Source organism: Pelophylax lessonae (assembly GCF_965119305.1).
Source record: "Pelophylax lessonae genome assembly, chromosome: 5".
Lineage (NCBI taxonomy): Eukaryota > Metazoa > Chordata > Amphibia > Anura > Ranidae > Pelophylax > Pelophylax lessonae.
Window position 1 is genome coordinate 276,363,894 of NC_138772.1, and position 13,862 is coordinate 276,377,755.

Below are 13,862 nucleotides of genomic sequence, written 5' to 3' on the forward strand. Positions count from 1 at the left end.
AGAAGGCAGCTGAGCAGCTCCTTCAGTCAGCGCTGCGGGGGGGCGGAGCGGCGGCGGGAATAAGGGGCGGAGCCGCGGTGGAAGAAGGGGGCGGGTCCTCGTGACTGACACTGTCAGTCACAAACTGGTGCTGGGCCGGCCGCTGCTGCGTATAGGCTAGCTAAGCTAGCATGACAGATGTGAAGGCAGTTTCATTCCAGGACAAAACAGTGTCCCAGAATGAAACGCACGCTGTCTGCTTCCTCCACTGGTTGCTATCTGACTGCCGCTTGGCGTCTCTAGCAACCAGTGACGTCAGGCACACACAGGGAATGCCCAGCATTCACAGCGGAGGAGGGTTTAAATTCCTCCTCCTCCGCGCCAAGAACGTGACATTACTCCACCCACCTCCTCCTCGCTGCAGCCTGCAGGTAAGTGTCCTGAGTCCTCTGCTCTGTAAATCATTCTGTAATGATGTGAGTGTAATTTAATGTCCTGCAGGTAAGTGTCCTGAGTCCTCTGCTCTGTAAATCATTCTGTAATGATGTGAGTGTAATTTAATGTCCTCCTTGGTCCTCCTCTGACTGGCCGCAACTGTCTGCAAGAGTTCTTCTTCCTGAATCCTGAGTGAGTGTCCGACTTCTACCTCGCCAGCCCAGGTCCTGACTGAGGGGATCTGAGAGAGAGGACACGTCTGTCTGGGCACTACCAATGGGGGGGTGCCAGATATCAGATCCGCCCGGGTGCCAAATGGTCTAGGTACGCCCCTGGATAGACCCCCCCCCCTATTTTCAGGCCACTCCAGTCACTTAAACCAGCTCCCCTGTGTTAGCCAGTAGTGGCTGCAGGGAGGAGGATGGAATGCCAACAATGGATGGGGCATAGGAGCCTATAGCTGATATCACCACTTCTAGGTATTATCAGTCGATGTTGAGGGCTCTCTCTCTGCCACTGGCTGACACGGGGGAGTTCAGGTGACTAAACTGGAGTGGCCCAAAAATATGTAAGTATGTACAGTACATCATTCTTACACAGGTTAGGAATAGCTAAGTATAGTCTGGAATTCCACTTTAAGCTATGTGAAATTTCCCTGTGAACAGTGAAGCAAAGTGAACAGCCTATTTTTCATTAAATAAAACATTTAGTAAAACACCAAGTAAGGTTAGCTGTTGTTATAGGTGCCTTATTGAGCTTGGTATCATGAGCTGGTCATTGCTTTCATTGGGTTGGGATGGCAACTAAGCAGATAGCAACGTTTGCCTGAGAGTATGTGTGTATTTCCATATCTGTGGTTTGGATATTAGATTGCAAGCTTATCCGTAGTTACACTCTTCTATTCGTTTATGTGCACATAAATGTGATCATTTAAAAATGCAAAGTAAACTTTAAAATATTGAGTTACAGTTCTCAGGTTTCTCAACTATATAGTATGCTGTATTATTGAGTTATATATTTCCTCTTGGCTAAAAATGTGCAACATTGTGTTATGTTCAGTTTCATTATATATTTATGTTGTTCCATCTCCCCCCTGCTAGTTTCCAGGCATATTCTCCTGATTAGCTGGAGTTAGCTGTGCACAATGAGAATAATTAGCTCTTGATGGAGTTGAAATGGGAAACTGTAAAATACGTACAGCAAAATTCCAAGAATCCAATTTTAGGTTTACTTTCCAGACATCTAGCTGCTTAGTCCGACATTTTTCCAGCATCATGCAGTTTGTTCTATTCTATTAAAACTGACATATTATTGTCAAAATATTCAGATTAAATGGAGAGAGACAAACCTAATTTGGACTTGGAAAAACATAGTACATAACTGGAAATAATAGATACAATAAAAGCATGTGCTAAAGTGCTCACAGGAATCCACCATGATTTTTTTCAGGCTGAACTTAAAAATGTAGTGAACAAAAAAAAACAGTTCTGCACCTTTAGCTTGGGAATACATTTTCTATGTTGCACAGCCCTTTTGTTGGTGTCTATTAAACATGTTTATCATTTTTGTGGCTATTTATGACCTTCATTTAGGCATTCTAAACATATATTACAAATATAAAATTAAAATAAAGTTAACAAGTTAATAAAATGAGCTAAAACACGATAACTTGCCAGTTGTCTTTGTATTACATTTCTTCTGTGTGAGGTATATTGAAGAGACTTTGTCCTATTTTTACCTTTGGCCTTAATATGTACAAGATAGGTACATGTCTATGAGCATTGATGTTCTTAGATTATGCCCCTTTCAATACCAACAAAAACTTGTTTGGATGAGCTGAAGCATTTTAAAAAGTTAGTGAAGTTTCCAAAAAAAACCAAAAGCAAAAAAAAAAAAAAAATATATATATATATATATATATATATATATATATATATATATATATATATATATATAAAGAGAGAGAGAGGGGCCCCCGGATCTTGCCCCCCCCCACTAAGTAAATAGTACATCGTATCCCTACCCATTCACCGAAAAAGTGTAAATGTGAAGTCAGAAGGGAGCGTGCCACCGGGTTATGTATTTTTTTTTTCTTTTTAATAAAGGACTTGTCAAAATCTGTGTTCTGTGGTTTTTACTTTTTTTACACTTTTTTGGTGAATGGGTAGGGATACCATGTACCCTGGGGATCCCCTTGTTAAAGAGGGTTTCCAGATTCCGATAAGCCCCCACCCGCACAACCCAATGACCACAGCCCAGGGTTTTCAGGAAGAGGCCCTTTTCCCCATCAACATGGGGACAAGCTGCTTCGGGGCAGGAGGGCAGAGCCTGCTGCGCACTTCGTCAGCATGCTAATTATGTTAAGCAAAGCTTTCTGGTCTGACAGACCATCATTTACCACAAGTTGGAGGGTGTGTGTGCCATGCAACTGAGGTCTGACACTTCAGCAAGTTTCATTCCTTTCACCGTGTTCGCTCCGCTGTCTTGAAGCACAAGCATCACTTGGTCTTTGGTGATTCCCCATTCTTCTAGCATGCCTAGAAACATTTCTTTAATGTACTCCCCAGTGTGGGAGCCTTGCATCAGTTTTGTATTCAACACCAAATGCCTTCTTGTCCATCATTGTCCTGTCAATGAAGTCTCATGTAAGACTCATTAGTGATTCTGTTTGTCCTGATCGGCAGTCAGTCATGAATGAGAGTAAGTTGCCAGCATTCTCTGGTTGCAGCATAGCCTTTACTTTCTCAACAGCCTTTTGGTGAATCTTTTCCAGCATTTCAGTTCGATAAAACTTGTCACTCTTCAGTGTGTTCCTTGGCTCAAGTATGGACATCAACCGCTTAAATCCAGAGTCAGACACTATTGTGAATGGCTGGTTATCAGTGACCATCATCTCTGTGATTACTCTGTCCAGCAGTTGGAATCTTCCATCCGATTTTAGCCATTTGTTTTTTTTCCCTGAAACTTATCTGTTATTGTTGCCTGGGATAGTGATGTTTCACTTGTGATTAATTTTGTTTTTTCTGGGCTTCATGATACAATTCAACATGATGAACTCTTAGATGGGCCCAAAGATTTGACATATTTTTGGTTTTTGCAGTTATTGATCCCATGTTTACATTGTTTTTGCACGTGTTGCACACTGCTGCTGCTTTTCCTAGAGATGGAGATGAGAAATAGTCCCAGACCACACTTTTAATTTTTCTATTTGTATCCATCTCCATTGAAATTTGAAAAACCCTAATGAAATTGAATATAGGCTTAAAAAAAAAAACTGGCTGACTGGCACCTGTGGGGATGAGTGGCTAGCACCCTTTGGTGGGTGGCTGGCTGGCACCCTTTGGTGGGTGGCTGGCTGAATGGCGTCCTTATGGCTGGCTGGCTGGCACCCTGTGGTGGGTGGCTGGCTGGCTGGCTGGCACCCTTTGGTGGGTGGCTGACTGGCACCCTTTGGTGGGTGGCTAGCTGGCATCCTTTGGGTGGCTGGCTGGATGGCACCCTGTGGTGGGTGGCTAACTGGCTGGTACCCTTTGGTGGGTGGCTGGCTGGCACCCTTTGGTGAGTGGCTGGCTGGCTGGCACCCTTTGGTGGCTGGTTGTCACCCTGTGGTGGGTGGCTGGCTGGCACCCTTTGGTGGCTGGCTTGCTGGCACCCTTTGGTGAGTGGCTGGCTGGCACCATGGGTGGGTGGCTGGCTGGCACCCTTTGGTGGCTGGCTGGGACCCTGTGTGGTGGGTGGCTGGCTGGTACAGGTCCAGGGCCTGTGGCTGGCTAGCTGGTACAGGCAGGGCCTGTGGCTGGCTGGCTGGTACAGGCCTGTGGGTGTGTGCGGGTGGCTGACTGGCATCGGGCAGCTGTAGGTGGGTGGCCACAGCAGCTGTGTTAAACACACTGTGCACTGTGACTGGTCACTGTACTGTATGATTGAGAAGAATCACTCACTGTCCCGACAGTGCAGAGGCTCCAGTATGTGGCCGCGGTGGCTGTAAAACACACTGTGCACACTGTGAGACTCTAAATCGAGGCTGAGGGAGGTGGCCTAAGAAGGCCGCAGAAGCTGTCCCAGACTCCCAGTGCGCGGAGGCGCACGGCACAACATACGCAATGACGTCACGGCAATATTGGTAACCGCCGGGGCCGATTCAGATATAGCGGGGAAAGTGCATATCGGCCCTCGATATATCAGTGTTGCTGATAATTGGTATATCCCTTGTGTATACCCACCTTTATATCATCCACTCATGTGAAAGCAAAATTGCTGTTTTTTTTTTTTGTCTTGCTTGTAATTGGATATTCTTTGCAAAGTGCAATTTTACCACCTCACCAATTTCACTCTAGTTTAAATACCCTTATCTGTTCATCATGTGGAAGAAGCACATCCATGTCTGGAAGATATTTTGCAGTCTTTTGATAAGACTAAATAAAGACGAATAAAAAGGAAAAACAAAAGAAACATTTGCATTCTATGCATTAAGGTAAACAACTTTCTGTGCCAGAGAATCCCCTCCAGCCCCCCTTTATACTTACCTGAACCTGATCTAAATCCAGCATTATGCATAACAGCAGAGACTCTCTCGACTCATCCCACTTCACTGGACAGACTGATAGCCAAGGGAGCCATTGGCTCCTGCTGCTGTCAATCAAATTCTGTGACAAGGGAGCAAGGGGGGCGGGGGAGGCTAAGCCACACTGTTTGTATCTTTAGATGCAGACAAGGGGACTCGAGAGCGGGCCCTCACGAGTGCCCATATAGAGAATGGCTTTCTATGGTTTGTACTCTCTGAAGAGGAAGAGCCTAGAGCGCCGGCGGGGGACTCTAGAAGAAGAGGATCAGGGCTGCTCCATGCAATGCACAGAGCAGGTAAGCATGACATTTTTATCAAAAAAAAAATTGAAGCTTTAGTATCATTTTAAGTTAGCAAGCAAAGATTTAAAATATTAGGTTTAACATTTTCTGTTTTTGCGCTCAGAATAAAACTAAATTGACCAAAAGTTATTACTGTCTTCTGTCAGCTATAAAAACAATCCAAAAATATATATGGTTTTACTGCAGATGCTGGTTTGCATGGCGTGAAATTTTTATATTGTATATTTTACAACATTACAAATAAAAGAAGAGTAGTGGAGTACAATATAGAGCTGTCCATACATTATACAATTTTCTTGTTAAATTTCCTTTAGATTTACCTTTAACTATGTAGTACAAGGACCTGCCTTATTGCTTACAACATTGAAAGTGTTTAGGTGTGACCTCATATTAAATGGTTTTGGTAAAGGAAAGTTGTAAAATAAATTGTATAATGTATGGCCAGCCTAACTCAGTAAAATCAATATTTACACACAGTGTCATGTACAGCATCAGCCCCAAATTATTGTAAGATACAGGGATCATTATATCAAAATACACTAGGGACTATACAATGCCCGTCCGATAGGTGCTTATTTTTTGATACTCATGTAAAAAAGTATGATCATTCTCAAAGCTCCTATTTCTGTAGTTTTTGACAGCCCTGTGTATATATAAATGAGCTTATGGAGGTTTTGTTAGGGATTTTTCATGCAAGACCGAAGAGAAACAATAACATAACATAATACTGAAATACTGGACATTTACTTTTTACATTTAATGGACTGAAATGTATTGCTTTGTTGTGTTAAATGGTTTCGATAATTGATTATGTCTGTTTAGAGGTCCTAGAATCTACAAAGAAACAAAAACAATAACAAAAAGCAAAAAAAAAAAAAAATGCATTTCTGCACCATCTTCCAACAGCTTGTTCTGTCTCCTTTCTAGGCTAACTTGGCACTACAGGGAGCCAAGCTTGCAGTTGCCCAAGCAGAACTGAACAATGCGCAGAGCCAACTTGATGCCAAGCAGAGAGAGCTAGATGATGTGCAGGCCATGTATGATGCTGCTATGAGAGAGAAACAAATGCTACTTGATGATGCAGAAGCCTGCAGGCGAAAGATGAACAATGCTACAGCACTGATTGAAGGACTTGGAGGAGAAAAAGTAAGAGCATACTTATATTGTTATATTCCTGTTGGTTACTTGTACTTGAACTGATAACTTTTAGATTGATAGCACAGATGAATTGGTATTATATTGCATTTCGATATATTAAATGTAAATTTTGCAAATTGTGTAAAAATGTATGTATTACTTTTTAAAGCAAACTTGTTACTCCCTCTTTTAGAAATAGCCATACAGATTTGGGATCCATTTGGTGCTAACATTTAAATGGGAGTTTGTGGCTGCAGGGCATTTCAGGAGCCCCTGAAGTTAGGACACTTATCAATAGAATTCTGAGGCCCTGCAAAAATTGTGGGGGAGATACTTAGGGATGACTTTTACAAAAGTCAATATTTACATACTGGAAGTATGTTCTTGAACCTTGTCGACATTAAAATATATTGGTGCCAATTTATATCTTTCTAGACCTAATGTTTTATTTTTTAATACACATGATTTGACTTAGATATTACATATATATTATTATATTATTATTTATATATATTTATTTATTATTTATTATCATATTATTCCACTAGATACGATGGACAGAAAGCAGCAAAAATTTTCAGAATCAGATTATTAGGCTGGTTGGGGATGTTCTTTTAGCCACTGGTTTCCTATCCTACAGTGGACCATTTAACCAAGAATATAGGACTCTACTGCTGCAACTTTGGAAGAAGGAAATGAACCATAATAGGATACCACACAGTGATGTAAGTATTTAAAATACAAATTAATAACATATTTCTATTAGGTCACCTTCGTTTTACTTTTTAACATACCTGGACCAACATTGCTTGTTGTCTGTTTATTTGTCTGTGGTTTTATGCTAATAAAAAACAGATTATTAGCTATGATGGAAAATCTAGTTGACTGATGACATCAAAGAAAAGTTGTCATTGGAGTGGCACAAACATCTTAATCGGACCATCAAAAAGTATGTTTTATTCTTGGCTGCCCACAAATGATTGACTTTAAGTCAAAATCTGTAAGGCTAGCTTTATGAAAAATATTATTTTTTTTTTTTTTTCAATTAAAGTGAATCAATCCGGTCCTACATAGTGGAAATATAATTATTGATGAGCCTAGTGCAAGGAAGGTAGGGGGGGGGGCAGGGTTAAAAGCTAAATTCAGCATTCAGCAAATCCAACAACTTCTTGGGAACAGATACATTTATTTTGAAATCCGTAAAGGATTTCCAACATTGCCAGTTTCTTTTCATTGTACTTTTTGAACTGATTATAGGATTTGGATCTGAAAGACTTAAAAGACATTTAGGCCATTCTTTTTCCCACTTCTGTAGAGAATCGGAAATATCTCCTAATAGAATTTATTTATTAAAAAACTATTTAAAAAAACAATGTTATATACAGTAAGACCTAAGGAATTTTAATGAATAGTTAAAAAAGTTAAAAATCAAGTTATAGGTACCCCCCAAAAATGCAGCAAGTTGCACAAAACTAAAACAAGTTATGTGTTTAAAACAGATACTTAATTTTATTTAACCCATACTAACAAGTAAGTTTGAAAGTTAGTCTTATAAAAAGGATTTCCAATTTCTTAATTTGATTAGATACTGTTAGAAACAGTCAGCTGACAGAAACAGCAAAAAAAAGACCCAAAAAGATAAAAAATGTAAATTCACCACTGTTCTTGGTGATTGTAAAGAAATTGGCTGATGCAGCATTTAACCACTTTCAGACCGGAGGATTTTCCCCCTTAATGGCCAGGCCCTATTTTGCGACTCGGCACTACGTTATTTTAACGGACTAGTGCGTGGTGGAGCGATGCTGTTCCTAAATAAAATCGACGTCCTTTTTTTTTTCACAAATAGAGCTGGTTTGCTCAAAAGTTATTGCGTCTACTAAGTACAGGAAAGATTTATGTAATTTTTATTGTTTTTTTTTTTTTTTACTAGTAATGGCGGCGATCTGTGATTTTTTTGCGGGACTGCGACATTGCGGTGGACATTTCGGACCCCTAACTGACATTTTTGACAGTTTTGGGGGTACCAGTGACATTACTACAGTAATCAGTGCTAAAAATATGCACTGTTGCTGTAATAATGACACTGGCAGGGAAGGGGTTAATACTATGGGTGATCAAGGGGTTAAATGTAAGCCTAAGGGAGTGATTCTAACTGTGGGGGGTTGGGCTTGTGAGATCATCACAGAGACATGTTATCCTATATAGCAGGATCACATGGCCTCTGTGATCATCTGAGGGAGAAGAATGGACGGCTGTGTTTACATCAGCCATCCGTCCTTCTCTGTTAGCGGGGAGCGATCGCCGGTGTCAGAAGGCAATTGGAGCCGCCTGGCACCCACACTGGCTTCCCCGCTGATGATCAGGGGACGGGAGCGCGCCACCAGAGGCGCGCGCTTGCCACCTAGCTCCTCCCAGGCAGATGATGTTTATTAACGTGATTCTGCCTGGGGCTGCCACTTTGCCGAAGTAAATGTACAGTGACTGGTCGGCGAGTGGTTAAATACCTAAAGACTATATACAACCCGCAGTGAATTACAGTAAGCACAAAGATCTGTGGTGAGTCTGGTCATTCTTTTACAACATTGCAGTGGTAACTGCTAAAGTAATATATTAATTAGAAAATAAATGTAATTGCTAAATTAAAAAAGCAAATATAAATTTGAAAAAAATGTGTAAGGTTACTACATAAATTCAAATGCTTAGATTCCCTATCCTGCATCTGGGAATTATTTTTACATGGTGTCATGGTACAATGCTTTTATAAAAATCTCTGCACATAGTTCAGGAAAACAGCTGGGCCAGTGACTCATCTTCCATGCCTCCAACTACTGAACTATCTGCAATTTTTAGTAACAACCCAAACAGTGACACTTGCTAGAGACAAATAGAGGTTGTCATACAACCTTAGTATGACTCATATCATTGACAAAGTCACACTAGGTAACATCACAAACTACTGGATTAATTAGATTTTGTCTCTTAAGGCAAGAAGTTTAGTTCTGCACAATATTTGTAAAACATATTTGGCATTGTCTAATTAAATTAGTATCTCATGTCTCAAATTACAATGCTTCCAGTGTCTTAGAGACCTAAATTATGTTAAGAATTTTGGAATTTTTTTAAAAAGAAAAACAACACTTAGGTGTCTATTTATAAATGTTTTTACAATAAATTGTTTGAATATTCACTTCAGTAATCAAATCGTGTGAAAAGCCCATGATTGGATATTTGAAGTGAATACTCACACAATGTGAAGATTCTCAAATCCTTTTGCAAATCACCCATTGTATTAGCAGATATTTTGTTGGTATAAACTGGATATTGAACAGGCAAAAAATTTGGGGGAGCATACCCATGTATTTCTAAAGCTGCTGCAGCTATGAACCAAAAGACATGTATATTAAAAAAGAATAGCGCGCAAATGCAAAAGAAATAACTACCAAATCTGAAGACAATCCATAAATAAAAATGGGGGTTTGGTCCCACCATATGGCCATATCGTGCTCAAGCCCACTACTGCGTCAAAGTACCCCATTATCAGTGGGTCCTACACTATCCATGAAAAAGAGATGAATCCAGCTTAACCCTTGGAGATAATACTCCTTGCTGGGATAGATGTGCAAATGCACTACAGGGGACTCCTCCTATATCCACTTGATGGTGGACACTGATTGAGTACAGGTGTGTGTGTGTGTGTCTATATATTTATAGTTGTTTTTTTTATTCTATTTGTTAAAGTAGATGGACTTGTGTCTTTTTTTCAACCTGACTAATTATATAACTTTGTAACTGCCTCTCTGTACTGTAGTTTTAGCAGTGGCCATTTATTTACATCATCACCTGGGCTGCCCTGGCCCCTGACTTCCAGTCTGTTTCCACCACTATGACTGCATAATTTGGTTGACTAGCTAATTGACTCCTTATCTGTCTCTCTCAGCATGACAACCCCACACCCCTAAACCTTTTGATTGGGTGGGGTGTGCTCAATGACACCCTCCAGAGGGTCAATAAAAAGCTGCTGGAATTTGCAAATTGAGCTCTCAATTTTCCTTTGAGCTAAGCACACATGCTTAGAGTCACTCTGAGTGTCAGTAACTCTGTCAGGATTGGACAGACCCAAAGCCAGGAAAACCTTGTGGAAAAGCTTTTGCCTTTGTTCCCATTTATTTTACTGTTGCTTATTGTCTATTTTTTGCCATACACATCCCTGTTTTTTTGTACCCTTTTGCATCCTTACCTGGAAAATACATCCCTGGCCTTTCCACATTGTGCCAGTAGTCCATCATAGCGGTACACATTGGGCTTTTCATCATATCCTTAAGGCTACATTCACACCTGAGCGTAGCATTTTTGCGCGTTTTTACAGTGATTTTACCGCAATTTTACCGCGATTTTTACCGCGATCCCCACCCCCCCCACACACACCTGTACTCAATCAGTGTCCACCATCAAGTGGATATAGGAGGAGTCCCCTGTAGTGCATTTGCACATCCTTCCCAGCAAGGAGTATTATCTCCAAGGGTTAGGCTGGATTCATCTCTTTTTCATGGATAGTGTAGGACCCACTGATAATGGGGTACTTTGACGCAGTAGTGGGCTTGAGCACGATATGGCCATATGGTAGGACCAAACCCCCATTTTTATTTATGGATTATAAACTGGATATTGGACTGTGTGAAGTGTACTATTATTATTATGCTGAACACAGGGCTCTGTGTGGTTAATAATGAACTTGACCTCCAGAAGATTTACCCCCTCTCCATGAGCAGGCCAATTTTTGCGATCCTGCACTCTGGTACTTTACTGGCAATTGTGCGGTCATGCAAGGCTGAACCCAAATAAAATGTATATCCTTTTTTTTACCACAAATAGAGCTTCTTTTGGTGGTATTTGATCCCCATTGTGTTTTTTATTTTTTTGCACTATAATAAAAAAAAAGCCAACAATTTTGAAAAAAAAACACCAAACAAACATTTTTTACTTTCTGCTATAAAACATATCCCAAAAAAAATGTTTAAAAATCGAATTTCTTCATAAATTTAAGGCAATATGTATTCTCCTAGATATTTTTAGTAAAAAAACAATCCCAATAGGCGTACAGTATATTGATTATTGGTTTACGCGGACGTTATAGCGTCTACAAACTATGTGATATAGATTATTTTTTAAAATTTATTTTTAAACTAGTAATAGAGGCGATCAGTGACTTATAGTGGGAATGTGATATTGCAGCGGATAATCGGACACTAACTGACACTATGGGAACTAGTGACATTAATGCAGTGATCACTGCTAAAAATATCATACATAGGCAGAGCTCTATTCTGAGTCTCTGCCCGATGATCCGGCAGACATTGAGTAAACTTTCACAGCAGAAGTGACGATATATATATATATATATATATATATATATATATTTTAGTGATCGACCGATTATCTGCAACACCGATATATCAGGGGCCGATATGCACTTTCCCCGATATATCGGAATCGACCTTTGGATTTACCGATATTACCGATATTTAGGGAAAGTGCTTGTACCATGGTGATGCCTGCAGCTAGAGGCATCACCCGGTACCGGTGTACATAGCCGACGGTCGGCTGACTTGTAATGACAACCGATGAGAAGCCGCTCGGCTGTCATTACAAGGAGCGGGAAGGGTGTCCCCCCCTCCCACTGCCCTCTGTGGCTCGCCCGTGTCTCCCATCCCACCGGGAGACCCAGGCATCCTATCTCCACCGCAGAAAAGAAGACCCGGGTCTCCATGTAAAAACCCCGGAAGTGATGTCATGACATCACTTCCGGGTACTCAACGCCAAATTAAAAAAACTGACAGCATTCAAACAGCCAAACTTGGCATTTTGAATGCTTTTTGGTGCCGAGGAGGGGTTTGGGGTCTTGTAGACCCCCAGATCCCTCCACAGGGAGTACCTTTAGAAAAAAAGAAATAAAAGAAAATATCGGCAGATATCGGCCGATACCGATATCCAATGACCAAAATATCGGTATCGGCATTGAAAAAAAACGATATCGGTTGATCACTAATATATATATATATATATATATATATATATATATATTTAATCCTGCGCACAGCTGCCGCCCTGTAGCAGTTAAACTGCTATAGGGTGGTTAGCCAGTGGTTACTTATGTGCTATTTGTAAGATAACGTCATACTAGAGTCTGTATTTAAAGATACCCTATGCAAATGGGTACTGTATATACGGGATTCATTGGAATTAACTGAGGCAAACCTGTCAGTCTAAGTCCCTGTGCACGATTTCTTGTCAAAAAATATAGTTTTGATGAGGTTCTGGTTTTTGTTCCTGCTGAAATGTGTTTAAAATGGTAACATGTTGTTAGCAATAGAAAGCAACAAAATAATTTTTTTTTTTTAATGGAATTTTTATTGATTGAAAAAAGTTTAACATATCTATAAAATAGTTATAATAACAATCCTCAAACCATTTGTTATCCAAATGTTATAGTTAAACCTATATCCTGTAAAAAGCATTAAAAAAATATAAAGACAGAAAGGGGACATAAGGAGCATTTATTCCCCTATGGTTTAACGTTTTTTTTTTTAACAAGCTAGCATTTTTATAACGAAAACAAATATTTCTACAAAGCTTAATGTAATATAGAAAAAAACAAGTCTAAGGGACAATAAATCAATTAAAGTGGAATTCCAGTCAAAAAACAAAATTTGCCCTTAGGATGTGTAACATCTTCAACTTTTATAGTATGCATTATATTAATTGCTGATTGTCTAGATTAGAAACAACAGTCTAAGATAAACAATCAGCAATCTGCTAAACTTTACTGGCAACGTTGTGCCTGGGCAGCCAAATGTGGCTGCTTACAGGCACTTCATTTTTATTTTTTTTTTTTTTCCAAAAAAAATTCATTAAGTCATTGTCAGTGCCTGTGGATTTATTTCAGCACAGCTCTGAATAGCCCTGCCCTCTTCCCACCCCCATACCACCCTGCCCTCATCCCACCTCCATTCCACCCCGCCCTATCCACCAAAAATGGAAGAGATAGCACAGCTGCCACACTCCTCACCCAGCCTGAGTAGTTAGCAGGTAAAAGCAGGTAAAAGCAGCCTCAACTTGATTTATCCAGGCCACAATTTCAGCATGTTTCGCCCTGCCCTCAGGGCTTAATCATGGAGAACCCCATCTCATCTCGCCCATCCCCGTTCCAATCTGCCCAGCCACCTGCACCATCAACAGCAATGTGCTACAACTTTTCCTATTCTCCTAGCCTCACATTTGGCTAGGTATGTCACTTCTGAAAATGACGATCCTAAAAGGCAGTGGACACGCCCAACAGCTGCCCTACATAACTAAAACCAAGGGATTTTTGGTCACATGACAGGAAGACTTTTTAAGAAAAAAAGCAATATATTTTTAGAATTTGAACAATAAAGATATAATAATAC

The 13,862-nt window shown here is 40.3% G+C and overlaps 1 protein-coding gene across 1 annotated transcript in view; it reads left to right on the forward strand.

The window, feature by feature from the left end:
• The window catches only part of LOC309556020 (dynein axonemal heavy chain 5-like), a 468,481-nt gene that overhangs the window by 304,787 nt on the left and 149,832 nt on the right, over positions 1-13,862 (forward strand). The window contains exons 61-62 of the mRNA XM_082258288.1: positions 6,208-6,426; positions 6,966-7,142. Of these exons, the coding sequence (XP_082114414.1) occupies positions 6,208-6,426; positions 6,966-7,142 (396 nt within the window). The remainder of the gene's footprint in view (positions 1-6,207; positions 6,427-6,965; positions 7,143-13,862) is intronic.